Below are 19,157 nucleotides of genomic sequence, written 5' to 3' on the forward strand. Positions count from 1 at the left end.
GGGAAATGCCCGTGCTCCCCGTGTTATTCATTCACACCTTACTCTGAATACATCTGAGATCGGTTCGGTTTGGTCAGTACTGAAGCACCACCACGTGTGGCTGCCCTAGGCAGAATTTGATAAGACAGGGAGGAAGAGAGACGTGGGGGAGGGAGGAAATGGGCAGAGGCGGGGAGAGCTGACGGCCAACGTCATCTAGCGGGAGGGAGCCAGCGTCTGGGGCTGTGAGAAATGCTTCCACCCAAAGGGAACTGACGCACCAGCAGGCGACACTGAGTGGGGCCTCCAGCAACACCCGGAGGTACTTCATTCCTCACTGTGAGAACCTTCCTTCTCTCCATCTCCCCCTCCCCGCCGCCCAGGCCCACACCCTCCTCTTTTGTAGGGCTTGCTCCATCATCTTGTTTACTTTCCTTCCTCCCCCACAAGCACAAAGACAGCGTCTTAGTCCTCCAAGGCCCCGGAACCTAGCACAGCCCTTGGCACCTAAGTGCTTAATAAGTGTTCGATGAATGAATACATGACGGAACCTCCCTGCCTCGTGGGGGTGGCGGTGGGGGGTGGGGAGGCACCAGGAGAGCCTATCATCTTGCTAGTGGCACCCGGTTTCAAAGCCCTGCCTCAAACTCTGCCTGTGTTTCTCAACTCTGGACACAACATTCTGAAACAAAGATGAAGGGGAAGAGGTGAGGGGCAGGTCGGGGCACGAAGACACCACCACCTGTGTGCACACCTACTATTCAGATGCTGCCAGCACGCTGCTTGGCCCTTTCTCGTGGACACACATGACTGTGTTACCCCCGACCTCAGTGGGTTTTTTTTTTTTTATGAGAAAGACCATTATTATGACTTGTTTTGCTCTATTTTGTATCAAAATACATAAAAAGCAGAGCATCTCAAAACCCTACCCCTCATAGATTATTATACTTTTTAACAGACTGACTCATCACTGTTTTCCAGCACTTGTGATGTGCAGCAAGTAAGTGCCTGGCACTCAGAGAGCTCACGGTTCCAGTAACAGTTGTGTGGCCTTGGATAAGGGACACAGGGAGACTCTTTGTGCTCTGGTTTCTTCAGTGTATCAAAGGAGATAATGGTATATTCAATGGGTATGAAAAAAGCTTAACATTCGTCTGCATGAAACTCTTTGAAATGCATGAAGGGCCCGACAGTGTATAAATGTAACACTTGCCCTAGTGTTCACTCAGGACCCTTGTCCGAACATTTATAAAATCTCTCTGTGGATGTATACACAGACACACACACACACAGATACACACACACACACAAATATATGCAAAATTGCCTAATTGCTTTTAAAGTTTTAAAGTAAACACACTGAAATGATTATAAGGCATCTGTACAACGTATCCAAAATGCAAGCCTGCCACGATAAGAGCTATTTGAGAAACTAAATCACATCAATGCAAGAATAGCAATGAGCCAATTGATGAAATATTGCATTAGCAGTGGCCTCTGACCCTGCACAATGCCAACCAAACGCTTTTTCCTCTCTTTGTAATTTAATCATTTTTCAGTTAAATTAATTTCTTAAAATCCACTCAGATAAGCCGCCTGTGTTAAACACACACACACACACACACACCCTCCAGGTGTAGGTGAAATAAAGGACAAACTGCACCCTAGTTGTGACTCTCCCTCCGCTTGATTTTGGAAGTGGACAATATCCTGTTTCTTTTTTCTCTGTCTGGAAGAATTTTCCAGAACTTCTTCCTGCTAACGTGTGATGTCAAGGGCCCCCCCCCCCAAGATAGAGATCCAGTCCCCACAATACAAAACTATGCAAATGCGAAGATAAGAGACCCCACTGTGTCTCTGACTTTTTTTTTTTTTTAAGTTTTAAAAACCGCACACACACTAACTGGCTGGGAAGGTGGCTTTGTAAGGGCAGCAACTCTGAGAAGCGGGATGACAAGCCCGCCCCGCACGTTTGTGCTCGGGCTTGTTGGTGGAGTGTATTCCACACACATCCAGGAATTTGTCTGAGGACTGAGCGTGGTTAAGTCATGTTTTAAAAATGTTCTCTCATTATCCTGACTCAGAGGGTGCAGTGAGCCAAGAAGGGAGGCCGCCCAGTGCTACCTTCTGTTCCGTCTGGTTTTCAAGAACTGCCTTCCGCGGTCCTGATGCCCATGAACTGATGTCATCGAGGTGCGTTCCTTCACACGTTCTTTTTACAGGGTGCGAGCACGGGTGCTTTTTCCTGTTGACGTGTTTAAAATTGAGTGACCTCAGGGTTGGGCTGGCTGAGGGAGGGGAGAGGTGAGGAGAACTGGAGAAGGCTCTAGCCTGGAAGGAGAGGAGAGAAGCAGGGACCAGCCAAGAAATTTGTTTGAGAAAATAGAAATCTAAGAGCTGCTGTTTGGCAAGTTACTCTGATTCTTAATGAGAAAGGCAGAGGAAGAAGAGAGGGGAAATGGGATGAGGAGGGCAGAGGGCAGATGAGGAACGAGACAAGAAGGAGAGCAAGACAGGAAGAGAGAGGCGGGGAGGAAAAGGAGCACGACTCAGTGTGGGACAGAAATGCATCCCTAAGGGACAGCACGAGGAAATACGCTGAAGCGAGACTGCAAGTTACAAGTCAGGATATACTACCCAACATGGGACCTCTGGTCTTGTCTGTGTCCTAGAAGTAGGAGAAATAGCTTTGCTAATTCATCTTTAACCATCTTGTCTTGTGCCACTGGCCAAGCAGATGCTTGAATGACATTTTGAAGTTTCCGCAGTGGCTGGAATAGGGATCAAGTGTGGTCACATCTACCAGTTCTGGTGGGGAACCTCCTCACCGGTGTCCATGTGATACGGCAGACACACACATGCACACAGGCACACACACTTCAAAGCCACCCCATGGCTTTCCATTGTACTTAGAAGAAAATCCTACCCTAGATCTTGCAAGCTCACAAGAGGTTTCCGGCCATAGTGGCTTCTTTTCAGCTCTTTGAGTCCCCTGGGCTCTCTCTCAGCGCAAGCCTTTCCCAACATTGTTTGCCCCACCCGTGCCCCTTCGCCATCCTCTGAGAGCCAGCTCCTCTTCATCCTTCGGCTCTCACCCAGAGAGGCCATCTTTGCCCACTCTGTCTAAATAGGTTCCCACCCTCCCCATCACGACTCCCAATATTCTCTGTCACTGCACCCTATTCATGTCCTGGTGCTAGTTACCATTTGTCAGCATGTATTTATTGATTTGTCTACGTGTAAACTGTGCTTGACACCTGCCAGTCAAAGATTTGTTAAGTGAACGGACAGAATGTTCTAGATTCACTGGTTTGGGATGCACAGCTTTGAACACGGGCAACAGTCCCCAGCAATCCGTCTTTACGTGTCTCCTCGTCCTCCCTGCTGCTCCACACCTAGTACCCGCCTAGGTCTTAAAGCTGTTCCCGCTGCCTGTGCAAACCCTGAGAGGGCCCCCACCCCTCACCCCACCCCCTGCCAGTTAGAGGGGAGCAAAGCATCTGCTCTTGGTGGGAGAGGCAATCAGAGGCCACGAAGAGTTAAAGAAAAACCAGAGTTAGCCACTGATCTGATGCTACCTCCATATAATTAGGAAAACAGAAAGCAAATTATAAAAGAAAGAGCCCTGGGAATCCCTGGCTGTCCAGGGGTTAGGTCTCGGTGCTTTCACTGTTGTGGCCTGGGTTCAGTCCCTGGCTGGGGATCTGAGATCCTGCAAGCCTTGCAGCATGGCCATGATAAACAAACAAATAAACAAAATAAAAGAATCCTGAAGAGAAGAGCCAGCCGACGTTAGAAACAGTCTATGTCAGGGACTTCCCTGGTGGTCCAGTGGATAAGACTCTGTGCTCCCTAAGCAAGGGCCTGGGTTTGATCCCTGGTCAGGGAACTAGATCCCTCATGCTGCAACTAAGACCAGGTTCAGCTAAAAAAGGAAGACAAGGAAGGCAGGCAGGCAGGCAGGCGGGGAGGGAGGAAGGGAGGAAGGAAGGAATTCTATGTCAAGAACGAATGCTCCTCTGTGTGGCACAGTCTTCTGAGAGATCCCCACTCCACCCCTGTGAGTTTACAGGACACTCCACAGAGCAAAACTTCCATGGCTGCCAGGATCAGGACATAGATGATTAGAAAGGAGGTGCCCCCACTCCCCAAAACAGCTCTGCCCCTGCTCCTCTAGCAAGCTGCCTTCTGATTGTTGCTCTGCTCTCTCTCTCTCACCTGCTCAGCACTTTTATCCAAACAAAACATCACCAAGTAACATCCACTTCATGAAGGTCCACGAGTTGCTCCGTGCCCTGTTCATGAGAAGGATTTCTGTTGTTGTTGTGTTTGGCCTGAGTACTCATCCGTCCCGAAGCATGTTTAATAATCACATGAGATCCCTGGTGTTGTCATAGCTTTCTGAAGCCGGAGTCTTGCTCAGAGCTTGGTGATCGGTCCACAAATTAAACTCTTGGCCAAACATATATGGCTTGAGTTTATCCAAAATCCAAACAAATCAGATACTCCTGGACAGAAGTCAGATTCTTTCCTTTGGTAATAATTTCTCAGAAATTCAGAAAAGCAGTGTGTTTTATGTTCTCAAAATTCTTGTAATCACATCCAGTCTTGTATCAGCTGCATCAATTGGCCACAATGAAGGGATCTGAAAAGTCTGAAGCTTCCAAAATGGATAAAGAAATCAAAGCCTGCTTGAACTTTTGAGAAATATCCCAACAAACTTTGAGTTTGCTCTCTCTTTGTAAAACAGCACAACAGACCAGCTACAATTCCAAATGAGGAAAATTCTAAGGGATCCCTCAAAGGACGTGCTTTTTTAAAATTAATTTTAGCGAGTTTGCTGGTTTGCTACTAGACTCTACTCTCTAGTAGAGTCTGCTTGATTCCACAAGGGAATCAGATCTCAAATATTTGACCTATGAAAGCCCAACAGGCATTACTAAATTTCAAATAGTTCACAGATGGCTGCAAGCCCCAAATTGGATACACCCTTACGATTAGGTATGAGGTCATAAAATGTCACTCTCTGAAATTCAGGATAAAAAAAAATATCAATCTAAAATTAACCACCATGGGGGACTTCCTAGGTGGCGCAGTGGGTAAGAATCTGCCTGCCAATGCAGGGGACACGGGTTCAATCCCTGCCCCAGGAAGATCCCACATGCCGCAGAGCAACTAAGCCCATGTGCCACAACTATTGAGCCCATGTGCCACAGCTACTGAAGCCCATGTGCCTAGAGCCTGTGCTCTGCAACAAGAGAGGCCACCGCAATGAGAAGCTCATGCACCACAACGAAGAGTAGCCTCTGCTCACCGCAACTAGAGAAAGCCCGTGTGCAGCAATGAAGACCCAACACAGCCAATAAAATAAATAAATTTATAAAAATAAATAAATAAATAAAATAAACCACCATGGGGCTTCCTAGGTGGCGCAGTAGTTAAGAATCCGCCTGCCAATGCAGGGGACACGGGTTCAATCCCTGCTCCAGGAAGATCCCACATGCCACAGAGCAACTAAGCCCGTGAGCCACAACTATGGAGCCCATGTGCCACAACTACTGAAGCCCACGTGCCTAGAGCCCCGTACTCCACAAGAGAAGACACGGCAATGAGGAGCCTATGCACCACAACAAAAGAGTAGCCCCTGCTCGCAGCAACTAGAGAAGGCCCGCGTGCAGCAACAAAGACGCAACACAGCCAATAAATAAATATTTAAAAATAAATAAAATAATTAACCACCATGATATTAGCAACATAAGATTAACATTTTAAAGAAATAACAAGCTTTTGGACATGCTTTACAAATTCATGGGTGATGTACCTGGATGTACCCTCAGATTTCAGCAAGGAGAATTAATCTACATAATGCAAATAATCATGATAGCTACCATTTGTTGAAGACGCTATCATGTGGCAAGTTCAAGCCCAGAAACATTGCACTTGCTATTTCATTAATCCTCACACCAACCTGGCAAGGAGGCTCTGACGATTCCCATTGTAACTATGAGGATCTCAAGGTGTGAAAGGGGATAAAATTTGTCCACTGTCATATAGCCAGGGCCACTGATGGGATTCTAACCTAGGTCTTCTCAACTCCAAAATATGCTGTTGATGGTGTAAGTGGAAGAGAAACGGTCCCATAAAGTTGAGAAAAAAGGCAGTTAACTGTAACAAAGATGGGGTAAAAAAAAAAAAAAAAAAGTAAAGCTTTGAGATGAATAGTCCAAATCAGTTATCCAGACTGGAACACCTCTGGAGGGAAGGAAGGTTATTCCTTAAGGCCTCGTCAGCCTGCTAGAGATATCCCTCAAGAACACTCAATTCCCTTTGATCTAATTCGATATTCACCAAAACTTCAGATCTTTAATTTGATCTCCTGGGGATGCCTTTCCACCAGGAGGAAGTACCTTGTGCATATGACCAGGGCTGGTCAGCTGCCAGCTTTATTCTCTGGGATAAAATATCAACTTGGTCAGGTGAAGAACATTTAGTCTCTGCTGAGTGGAATTACTATGAATCAGTTCCTGTAAAGATTAACTCTGAATGAACTAAAATGGCATATCCGATCTTACAAAAACCAAGGACCCAACCCTGGATCTTCAACAACTTCCATCAAATGTATACATAGCCCAGAGGGTTCACCTTGAAACAGCCTACAAAGCTCTCTAGCCACCTTAATGACATCAGTAAAGGACCACTTTTAATGAGCGACATCAAGATACAGTCACATTGCATACCCAGTCTGGCCAAATATCTCTATGGGATGAATGCAGAATGTCACAACACCCCATGGCATATTCAATAAGCCATTATCCAGTTCTAAAAATTAATCAGATGAAACAAACTTATGGTTACCAAATGAGACAGCGGGGCAGTGGGAGAGAGATAATTAGGAGTTTGGGATTAACATATACACACTACTGTATATAAAATATGTAAACAACAAGGACCTACTGTATAGCACAGGGAACTATACTCAATATCTGGTAATAACTTATAATGGAAAACAAACTGAAAAAGAATACATATATAACGGAATCACTTTGTGGTACATTTGAAACTAACACAACATTGTAATTAACTAAACTTCAATAAAGAAATTTTTAAAAATTAATCGGATGAATCCCCTGCACAGAGAGGTTCTGGTGGAGAACCCATGAAGGACTACCATGCCCACAGTCCCCATCTCAGGAAAGCCACTCCTAGAGATTCTTCCTGTAAACAATCTGCCGTGGTACACACCTCGTGCATTGAATGAAGGCAACATCACCTCGTTGGCCTCAGCTGATGAGAATAGAAGCCCATTGGTCACACCACAGCCCAAGGTAAAAAAACGATCATACTGTTTATGAGGGAGTCCATCTCCTTCTGGGGCCACTTGGCATGAAGCTTTATGCCCATCAGGGGACCTCCTGATTGGATAATGACAAAGCGACTTAGTGAGACTCTTAGGAAGAAAAAATACTCAGTGCACAAAGAGAGTATGCAGATGGTGTGAGTAGCTGGGCCAGGTCTCCATGAGGCACCTCGCCCTTGGGAGGCTTAGAAAGCATAAGAACTACGCCTCTGAACAGCTTACTCTTTGCACTGAGTTCAATATTTCCTTCAAAAATGTGATTTCCAAAACCTAATACACAGCCTACTTCTGAAATTTTACACTTGAACTTGCCCTTTGTAGAACTCTTATTTAAAGAACTCCTTGACGTTTATTTGCAAACAGCAAATATCTCAATCATTAGAATATATTATCTACTTAAGATGGTTTTTTCCTTTAATTTATTTATCATCTATCAGGGACACCATGCAAAGAGCAATGAAGAGTAGGATCTTTTCCCCAACAAGGAATTGTGTTTCTTCCTCACTTTAATATTTCACTTTCTTGGCATTTTGCTCTTTAAGGCTAGAACTAATCTTATTGGTAATTTACATGCCAAGCTCAAGTTTACTCATTAAACACTGAACCAGGAGTTGCTCAATAACTTTTTACAGCTGACCTCTGGCACTCTCACCCTCTTTCAAGGGCACCATGATTCTTTTCATGGAGCTTAATTTTCAGAAACGCGTGAAATGCAGAAGAGTTTAAAACTGAGACATGAAGTGATGTCTCCAAACCTTGTATTTACAAATCTTGAAAAATGTATGGTTGAGGGACTTCCCTGGTGGTGCAGTGGTTGGGAATCTGCCTGCCAATGCAGGGGACACAGTTTCGATCCCTGGTCTGGGAAGATCCCACATGCCGCAGAGCAGCTAAGCCCATGCGCCACAACTACTAAGCCTGCACTCTAGAGCTTGCAAGCCACAACTATTGAGCCTGTGTGCCACAACTACTGAAGCCTGCGCACCTAGAGCCCGTGCTCCACAACAAGAGAAGCCACTGCAATGTGAAGCCTGCGCACCACAATGAAGAGTAGCCCCCGCTCGCCGCAACTAGAGAAAGCCCACATGCAGCAACAAAGACCCAACGCAGCCAAAAAATAATAAAGTTCTTTTTAAAAAAAATAGTATGGGTGACACTCGTGTGCATTAAATAAAATCTTAAAATATGCCTCAGAAAGTAAAGCTACTGATTATTGAGTGCTTACTGTATACCAAATTTGATGGTAAGTGCTTCACTTGTCCTGTCTCATTGAATCCCCACAGCAATCTTTTGAAGTAGAAACTATTATTTTATATAGATGTTGAAATGGAAGGAGAAAAATCTGGGTCTAATATGTACCAAGGTGCTTTTCTTACTAGTAGGTGTAACATCAGGGAATTGGGAATGGGAAGCCCTGCATTTGAGCCCTGGTCTGCCACTTACCATGTGTCCTAGGGCAGGTCGCCTCTCTTTGACTATCTCACCTGGATTTCAACTTCCTCCTCTGTTAATCATTAATCATTATAATTATTTTTATTTGAGGGGGGGGTTCTAGCTCCAACAGAACAAACTCTCTACCTACCATTTCACTATTATAGTTTCAGTGCAGTGTGTCTTAAAGATTTTACATCTTTAAGCATTTTCTTTTGAAAAGCACAAACCATGGGGCGAGGTCTTAAGTTAGTACATATCAGTTAATGCTTTAATAAGGATTACTTGTTAGCTAGCTGAGAACAAGAACAGAATGTGGGTTGGGCTACTGGAGAGGGACAGATATTAGGGATTGCTGAAGGACCAAAGAAGGTTGGATGACAAAGTGCCCAAAACAAAGACTTCACCTAAGTACACTTGATCTGGGCTCTGCCTGGCTCAGGATAAGCCTTAGAAGTTGGTGTGAAGGCAGGCAGTAATGTTCAGTGTGTAATACACCATCTCATCTGGCTGAAGTATGATCAAAGAAGAGCTGAATGAGGAAAACCAAGAACGTAAGCCCTGGGGAAGGGATTTCATCCCCCCCAGGGAGTAAGGAATTTTGATAGCTTCATAACATGGGACCCGATGACACTGGATCTATGCTGATTATAGAACAGGGGAAAATGGTGGGCATAGGGTGTGGAAGACAGGGGCCCAGGGTGTGGCTAGGAGGCCCTTCTAATAATCCAGTTAAAAGGTCATGGAGCTCAAAACTATGGTGGTGTTGATAAGAATAGAAAGATGAGTGTGATACTTCAGGAGACATGCATGTCTACTGGATTTGGGGGGTTGCTGAGAAGACACCCAAATCACAGACACCTGGGGATTCTGGGCACTGACTAAAGGTCCAGGAATTTCTATTCTCCTTTTTCCCTATTCTCCATCCAATCAAAAATGTCCTAACTTGACATCAGTTGGCAAGTTATCAAGTGCCTAAATATGCACAATAAATGGAAGATAATCATCTTTGCCTTTGAAAACCACAGATAGAAATAAAACTGGCAGAGGGTGTGTCTAGCACAGGTTCCGGTGCTTTCTTTCCTAATCTGTGGGCACTAATCTAGACCTCTAAGAACCTCCTACTTTGGGAAAGGCAGCCTCGATTACTGATAACCAAGAGATAACTGGGTTCCTGTCTCGGTTCTGCCACTGATGGGGTGCCTCTGGCAATTATTCATTTCTTCTTTTTTATGTTGGATCATTTCAGAGATCCCCTGCACAGCTTAAACTGCAGGGCTGCACTGTCTTTCCCTCTACCGGTGTATTGCCTTTAATATTATTTTATTCAGTTAAAAGTACTTTCCCTACTTGTTTTCTAATCTCATATTTTGTAAATCACAGCACTGAATCGGGGCAGAGGTGAAGGCTCCGATATCTCGGTCTGGGCTTTGGACATCAAAACAAAGCCAATTCGCCTCCTCCTTCAGCATCCCTTCTCTGTTCGCCGCCATCACCGCTTTGCCTTCACGACCGCATCCCGACTAGTTCCCACGGCAACCGGCGGGGGGCCCACGTCCGGGTTCAGGACCTCCTGGCCGCAGCCCAGCCCCGCCCCCACGGCCGCGCTCGCCGCACCCAGCTCCAGCGCGAGCAGGGAGGAGGCTGGGTTGCCAAGGAAACGGGAGGACGCCAGGCAGCCGCCCCCACTGCCTCCGCGGCTAGAAAGCCGGGCCGCAGCCGCTAAAAGCTGCCTCCAGGGAGGAGGAGGAAGAGGGGCCGGTAGAGGGAGGGGAGAAGAGCGAGGAGGAGGAAGAGGCGCATAGAGACTGGCCCCGCGCGATTGATGGGCGGCTCCTCAGCCCTGGACCAGCCAACCTGCCCCGCCCCTCGGCCCCTTTAGCCCCTCGCAGGGGGAAAGGACTGACCCACAAGGTAACGGCCAGTCTCGGCCCGGCCCGGCCCGCCCCAGCCCTGCCCGCGCGGCCCCTAGTCCTCCAAGGAAATGAGGGGAGGAGAAGGGGGACCACCTCTCCTTGCGACTTCCACGACTCTGGAGGGAAATCGCGCCTGAAGCCTGGGAGCCTAGCCGCCCCCTCCTTCCGGCTGACCACGGTCCCCGTATTTTTCTGCCTCAAAAAGACAGGTTTGGGGGGCTCTATGACCATTTATTTGCCCCCTGGCAGCCGCCCCTCACTTATGTAACTTCCCTGCAGACTCCCCTGGTCTTCAGGTCCAGGAGAGGTGTACAGATCACGGCCTTTCCGTCTCCTGAGTGTGAAATTTTTGATATTGTTGAGACCATCGAATTGCTTGTCCACCTGTGACATCTCGGCCCAACCCCAAAGTTTCCCAGTTACACGTTGAGTCTCTCTCTTCTGGGCTTGATGGTCAGTGTATGACCGCCCAGCTCTTTCACGGTTTCACAATAAAATGAAGGGTCACTGCCAAAGAGCTTTTCTCACAAGCCCTTTCTAGCACAGCATCTCCTACCCCGCCCCCTGATTTCCTTCGCAAATTGAATGGACCCAATCTACCCTCTAACCTCAGTGCTCTCAATTCCCTGTCTTTCTTCGGTCACAGTATTCTCTCAGGAGTGGAGTGTTAGGAAGATTGAGCCCAAATCACTCATCTTTGTTGCTTATACTCAAAATATTTTTATACATTAAGATTTTTAAACTTTATTTTTGTTCAGATTTTCAAAGTTCTAAGATTTTTGAAAGCTAAATTTAAATAAATTCTGTAATCTTTGTCATTACAAATTAATTGTGTAAAAGGATGAATAAGGTCTCCTGCCATCCTTCTTTCTCAGCACCCAGTTATGGAAAGGGTGGGGGGGGCGGAATTTATAAACCTGATGGTCAAGTATAAATATAGCCATTTAGATTTTGATTCGAAGGTACTGTCAGCCAAAAGAAGGGCTTACATTTACATTTTTCTTTATGACTGAACCAATAAAATATTCACTTTAATGACATTTCTAATATGAGAACATCATAAGAAAACAGTGAAATTGCTTGATTGCTAATAAAAAGAACCCCCTTCCAATCAATCCTTTTGACAAAGGTGGCCATAGAACAGAAAGACAGCACATATGATTTTTTTTTTTAGAGAACTGAAAGAAATATATTCTGCAATCAGATTCTGTTCTCCTTAGTCAGGGAAATTCAGCTTGAATTCATGGGCAATGTACACGAGAGAGGAAGACATATGTCACAAAGTTCTTAGAATATTCCTCCCTGAAATTTCACAGATATGTAGAATTTTGAGGCCAAGAAGAATCATTCACTCTCACTTTCAACAAGGCAGGACTTCCTTTCCCACATGCCTCCCCCTCCCTTCTCCTTTCCTGCTCCCTCTCCTTATTTAATCTGGCTTCTTTTGTGGATTTCTAAAGCACAAAATTAGCACAATATGTTATCACCAGTGACTTAAAACAGAAGCATGCATAGCAATCAGTGGACAGTAAATTGAGAAGCAGGTCAAAGGTGAGAAACAGAAGAGAATACAGAGTGCTGTTTTAGAAACATGCAGCCTGCCCACATTTTCTGATCACTCTCCTCCCCTCCACCTGTCTGTATTTGCTAAGAAATAATTTTTGGCTTCAAGTGGCCATCTGGTTGAGGAAGCCCACAAAGCTGAGATCCACGAATTAAGCATGGTCTCATGTGGATTTATTTCCATATAGTTATTTCCGTTTCTTTTTCCTCCTGGTCAGTTTTGCGAACCTGAAGTGCAGTGTGAAGTTCAAGTGACACTTCAGAAACGTGGCGAGTGTTTGCCTAAACTGTGGTGATCTACCTATCATCTCCTTGTTGTATCTCTAATAATCTGTTTCCTTGGGGCCTGGAGTATTTGTTTAATCTCACAAAGCACTGATGTATTTAAGTAAGAGATTAAACGTGGCACCGTGACGCTTCTAAATATTCATTTTATACTAGAGTACAATCATAGAGAGTTTATGGGAGGGCAAAGAGACTTTTGTAGGCAGTTTTATAGTCCTTCGGTCAGTGATTGTGAAGTCAGAAGTAAACCTAGCAAGGAGTAATTCAAATAGTGTTATTTCCCACCTATTTAGATAAAGTGATTTCATGACTCTTGACTTAGAAGCCTCTTTAAAATAACACTGCATTAAAGCCAGGATAGATGAGCTGGCTTTTCTGTGTTAATTTTGTAACCAAAATGTATCATCTGAGTGGACTCTGGGATGTGCTCCTTGAGTGACTGTTAACACATTTTCATTATGAATCCTTATGTTCTCTGCCTGATTAATATTCAGACGGGCTTTCCTTTCCAACAGTAGCAGCAGGGGTTCATCTTTCTGCCGGTTTTAACACCATTGTTTTCTGAAAAGCGTGGGAACATAACTTTATTCTATGTCGGTACAAAGTCACAGGAAAAGTTAAAAGTGGCCTTTCAAAGTAGAGTTCCATAAATAACTATTAAAATGCACAGAGACAAAATTTAGATTTCGTATGTCATCTGTGGAACTACCTATCAGATTATAGTTTTAGATTCTGACTCACAAAGACCAAATTGCTATAATTGAGAGAAAATATTCCCCGAGGGACCAGCACAAGTTCCTAGATGATATTGTTTGGGGGTCAATGATAAACCTTGCAAGAAGAGTTCATAGTGACCACTGGGTCACCATGAGTCAGGAGCAACCTGATTCTGACAGTATCCGCACAACCGGAAAACAAAAACAAAAGCAAAAACAAACTGGAAAAGGGAAGGAAAGCCATAGAATGTAGATACTTGAGGTCAAGCAGGTTGTCTGTCTTATCTTGCTGTTTCTCCAGAGCCTAGAGCAGCACCTGTCGCAGGGTTGTCATTAAAAAAAAATATGTGTAGGAAAGAAGAACCAAGCTGGAGGCATCACACTTCTTGACTTCAAACTATATTACAAAGCTACAGTAATCAAAATAGGATGATATTGGAAGAAAAACAGACACATAGATGAATGGAACAGACTAGAGAATCCGAAATAAACCCATGCATATGTGGTCAATTAATTTACGACAAAGGAACCAAGAATATACAATGGGAAAAGACAGCCTCTTCAATAAACAATGTTAGGAAAACTGGACAGCCACATGCAAAAGAATGAAACTGGACCACTATCTTACACCATACACAAAAGTCAACTCAAAATGGATTAAAGACTTGAACATGACATAAAACCCTAAAACTCCCTGAATAAGCAATAGGCAGTAAGTTCTTTTTGATATTGGCCCTGGCAGTGATTTTTTAAATGTGACATCAAAAGCAAAGGTAACAAAAGCAAAAATCAAAAAGTGGAACTACATCATACTAAAAAGTTTCTGCACAGCAAAGGAAATCATCAACAAAATGAAAAAGCAACCCATAGAATGGGAGAAAATATTTGCAAATCATATATCTAATAAGGAGTTAACACACAAAATATATAAAGAGCTCATACAACTCAACAGCAAATAAACAAACAACCAGATTTTAAAATGGGCAGAAGATCCATACAGCCTTTTTCCCAAAGAAGATATACAGGTGGCCAAAGGGTACATGAAAAGGTGTTCAGCATCACTAATCATCAGGGAAATGCAAATCAAAACCACAATGAGATATCATCTCACACTAATTAGAATGGCTTTTACCAAAAAGATAAGAAATAAGCTGTGGTAAGGATGTGGAGAAAAGGAAAACCTTGTGCACGGTTGGTGGGAATGTAAATTGGTGCAGCCGTTATGGAAAACAGTATGGAGTTTCTTCCAAAAAATTAAAAATAGGACTACATATGATACAGCAATTTCAATCCTGAGTATCTGATATTTATGCAAAGGAAATGAAAACACTAACTCAAAAAGGTATATGCACCCCTATGTTCATCGCAGCATTGTTTAAAATAGCCAAGACATGGAAGCAGCTGAGGTGTCTATCAATGGATGAATGGATAAAGAAAATGTGGTAGATAGATAGATATAGAGATATATTAATATTCATCTATAAAAAAGAAGGAAATCTTGGCATTTGTGACAACATGATAAACCTTGAAGGCTAAGTGAAATAAGTCAGAGAAAGATAAAATACCATATGATCTCACTCATATGTGAAATCTAAAAACAAAACAAAACAACCAAACTGATAGAGACAAAGAATATACAGAGAACAGATTGGTGGTTGCCAGAGGCATGGGGTAGAAAGTGGGTGAAATGGTTGAAGGAAGCTAAAAAGTACAAACTTTTAGTTATAAAATAAACAGGTACTGAGGATGTAATGTACAGCATGGTGACTATGGTTAATAATGCTGTGTATGTGAAAGTTGCTAAGAGAATAGATCTTAAAAGTTCTCATCACAAGAAGAAAAAAAATGTAATTATGTGGGCTGATGGATGTTAACTAGACTTTTTGTGGAGGTATTTTTGTGATACATACAAATATTGTTGTACACTTGAAACTAATGTAATATGTCAGTTATATTTCAGTAAAAAAAAATATGTAGAAATAAATGAAAGAGGGGCTTTCCTGGTAGCACAGTGGTTAAGAATCTGCCTGCCAATGCAGGGGACACGGGTTTGATCCCTGGTCCAGGAAGATCCCACATGCCACAGAGCAACTAAGTCCGTGCGCCGCAACTACTGAGCCTGTGCTCTAGAGCCTGCGAATCACAACTTATGAGCCTACGCTCTGCATCTACAGAAAGCCCGTGCACAGCAATGAAGACTCAATGCAGCCAATAAATAAAAATAAATTTATTTTTTAAAAAAAGAAATAAATGAAAGAGCTTCACTGGACAATAAGCAGGAATAGTGTGGGACCTCTGATGACCTTAGAGATGAAGTCTAGCAGACTCACCATGAACAGTGCCATTTACTAACTCAGTGTTTTGGTCATAAATTTAGACCACACCAATCGGAGCCAAACTTCTTGAAAGCATCGTCTCCACTTCCTTACCTCTCATTTACACAACTCAGTGCGCTCTGTCTTCAGCCCCGTCCCTCCACTGAATGCTCTCACCAAGGTTATTAACAATCTCCTTCTTGAAACATGCACTTCTCAGCATCTATGAAACTGAACCCACCCGATTCTCGGTTTTCCTCCTGCCTCTCCGGCTTCTTTCCAGAGTTTCTCTCCCACTACCTACCTGTTCTTCACACCCACTGGTGCTCAGAACTTTGTCCTGGGTCATCCTCCTCTTTTCAATACCCATCCTGCCTTCAATTTCAGTTGTCACCAAAATACCAGTGATGCCCAGTTCTCTTCTTCTCTCATCAGCTCCAGAGCCCTACGGCTAACTGCTTGCTTAACATCTCCATCTGCTGTCTCCCTGCCCCTTCAAAGTCCACGTTATTTTCTCACAAACTTGCTCTTCTCTCCAAGTTTTCTAAAGGGAATATTGGCATTGATCAGCTGGCTGCCTGAACCAGTAACCTGGGCTGCCCTCTCCCATCCCATTCGTGTCATCACCAAGCCCTGATGATTCTGTCTCCTGAGTACCCCTTGGACCCACCATGATTAGAGCATGGGCACTGGAGTGACTCTCTGGGTTCAAACCTCAACTCTTGTACCTACCAGTTCTGTAACCTTAGGCAAGTTACTTAATCCCTTTGTGCCTCAGTTTCCTCATCTGCAAAATAGAGACATAATTCTTGCCTCAGAGTGTGGCTGTGAAGATTACATGGGTTAAATACGTGTAAATGTTTAGACCAGTACTTAGCACTTGCAGAGATTCAATAAACAGGAGCTATGAGCTCCTCCTCCTCCTCCTTCCCCCCAGTGTTGCGACCCAAGTCTGGGCACTATCTTATGTGGGTTACTCTAACATATCCTCAATGGCCCATCCACTTCCATTCTCCCTCCACCTCCCCTACCCTCCATCCAGTCTCTATTCTACAGCTGGAGGAACTTTTTTTATTTGGTGGCTTGGCTTGTGGGATCTTGGTTCCCCAACCAGGGATTGAACCTGGGCCCTTGGCACTGAGAGCGCTAAGTCCTAACCACTGGACCGCCAGGAAATTCCCTAGAGGGACCTTTAAAAATGCACAGCTAATCATGTCCTCTCCCCATTGGAACCTTCCAGTGGCTTTACATGGCTCTGCATCACGACCTCCAAGGGACCTCAAAGGCCCCTCGTAAGCCGGCCCCTGCCTACCCTACAGCCCTTCCACTGCTGTCCTCTCCTCTCTCGGCTCCAGCTGCACCGACCCCTCCCTGCCCTGAAGCCCCTGTACCCGCTGTCCTTTCTTTCCCTGATCCTCTCTGCCCCACTTCCGGCCCAGCTCAGTCCTTAGCAAACCCAGTGTCATTTCCTAAGGAAAACCGTGCCTCCCCTGCCCCCAATGACACTTTCTCAGAGGACCCCGTGTTTCTGCTCCATCACACTCGTCACCATCAGGGTCACCTGTCAACATTCCGAGACTTGGGATTTGAACCCCGAGAGCCTCACGCCAGGGCCTGCACTCTAATCATGGTGGGTTCCAGGGATGCTTAGGGGAGAAGACCGTCAGGACCCGGGTTTTATACGGATGGGGTAGGAGAGGGAAGTGTGGAGGAAACTGCCCAGGTTACTGGCTCGGGCAGCCAGCTGGTCGATGCCAATATTTCCTTCAGAAGACCCAGAAGGAAGAGCAAGTTTGTAAGAGAGTCATGTGGAGTCTGAAGGGGCTGGGGGACAGCAGTGTTCCATGCTGGTCTTCCACCCTAGATTGTGGCGACGCAGAGGCCAGGGCCATGTCATCTTGCTGACCGCCGTACCCCAGTGCCCAGCAGGGTGTCTGAGTTGGAACAGGGGTGCGATCATTGTTGAGTCAATGAATTTAAGTTACCAGGGGCTCGGAGTGTTGGTCTTTGCTAATTTAGCTAGGTTCTTGGGTTTTCTCTTTTGTCATGTGGTAGACCTGCTTCTGAATCAGGTGTCTGCCAAGCTAACTCCCTATGAGTAACCAGGACAGGCTCGCTGAAGCCAGCCGATGAAAGTGGCTGCGTTATTTACGTCTGGAACAAGAGGGCTGTAAGGGCATCGACACCCAGACAAAGAGTCCTTTCAGTCCTTCCACAGAAAGGAGCATCTGTGCCTTTCCAACAGTGGCAATTAGATTAAGAGAATAAAAGCAATTATACTAAGAGAAATCCAAATATGGCAAAGCAACAAAGGATGATATCACAGTGCATTTATTTATCTTTTATATGCAGGTCGGGGATTAAGAATCATGTTGCATGAGGCAAAGGACAGGCAGAAATTCGTCAGTGATGTTCAGTATCTGCGGGACATGCAGCATAAGGTGGGCTCGGAATATCAGGTAATTGCAGAAAACGAGAATTATCTTCAACTTTCACCTACGGTATTAGGAGAAAATTCAGGAAATGGTACGTGATAAGCAGTAATTGGTTTCTAAAATCCAAAACCCATACTAGCGAGCTATGTGAAAAGCCACTTTACCTCTCTGAGTCTCAGTTTCCTCATCTGTACAATGGGGATAATAGTCCCCACCTCATAATATCATCATGGAAATGAAATAAGTTTTTCAAGTATTTAGCACAGAGCTTGGCACACAAACCCTATCAACAAAGGACATCAGGGCTTAAATTGCATAAACCAGCAATCAAGGAAAAAGACGTTAAGGAGTTAACCGGGTCGCCCTACCATTTATAATAACACGCCTTTCCTGTTGTTCTCCAGCCAGAAGAAAGGTGGTTAGCACATTCTACAACAAGCTAACTCTTCGTCACCCTAGCTACAGTGTTTACTGCAAAAACAAAACAGACAAGGAGCCTGAGGAGTCATGATGTAATTACCCAGAGCTGGCAGAGGACAAACCTGCCAGACTGGGTTTTGGGATTCTGGGAACAGTTAGAAAGTGTCACTCAGCCCACGGGCCAGAGGTCAGCCCTCGACAATCAAGGAAGCAGGTCCTCAGCCTCAGCTGAGGATTGAAAAGCGCTCCTTCCGGAAGGAAAGCACGGACCTACTGTTATCAGGTTTTCTTCTTTCTTAGCAATTTCAAATATAACCGAACCTCCCAGGTCACCAAGGAAACCAGACCGATCTCAGTAACCTGATTTCACCTGTATAACACAGCTTAGCTCTGGGCTTGGAAATGCAGTCAGCAATTTCCTCCTACACTTGTCAATCCACCTCCAAGGCTATAAAATTGAGGGACTCTCTACAAAATAAATAAGAACGCAAATATCCAAACTGGACATGCTGAGAGGCCCTCTACTTTTCACAAAGATGCCTCTGCCGTGCAGCCCAGGCTTGGAAATACTTGTTTGAAATTGTCTCCAGAACAGGCACGTAAGAAAATCAATCTTATTTTTTGACGGTCTCTGCTGAAGAAAACCACATAACTGCATGGCCTGGAACCACTGCAGCTTTATTTTCTAATCTCATTTGGGCTTTCAACACTGTCCTTGTTAATAAGGACACTTTTGACAC

The 19,157-nt window shown here is 44.7% G+C and overlaps 1 protein-coding gene across 1 annotated transcript in view; it reads left to right on the forward strand.

Moving 5' to 3' along the window:
• Positions 1 to 245: 245 nt before the first annotated feature.
• MARCHF10 (membrane associated ring-CH-type finger 10) overlaps positions 246 to 19,157 on the forward strand; it is a 96,170-nt gene continuing 77,258 nt past the window's right edge. Inside the window, exons 1-3 of the mRNA XM_057713851.1 lie at positions 246 to 301; positions 2,064 to 2,172; positions 17,915 to 18,021. Coding sequence (XP_057569834.1) covers positions 17,932 to 18,021 — 90 coding nt within the window. The 5' untranslated portion in view covers positions 246 to 301; positions 2,064 to 2,172; positions 17,915 to 17,931. The remainder of the gene's footprint in view (positions 302 to 2,063; positions 2,173 to 17,914; positions 18,022 to 19,157) is intronic.

The sequence above is a fragment of the Hippopotamus amphibius genome, chromosome 17 (genome assembly GCF_030028045.1).
Source record: "Hippopotamus amphibius kiboko isolate mHipAmp2 chromosome 17, mHipAmp2.hap2, whole genome shotgun sequence".
Lineage (NCBI taxonomy): Eukaryota > Metazoa > Chordata > Mammalia > Artiodactyla > Hippopotamidae > Hippopotamus > Hippopotamus amphibius.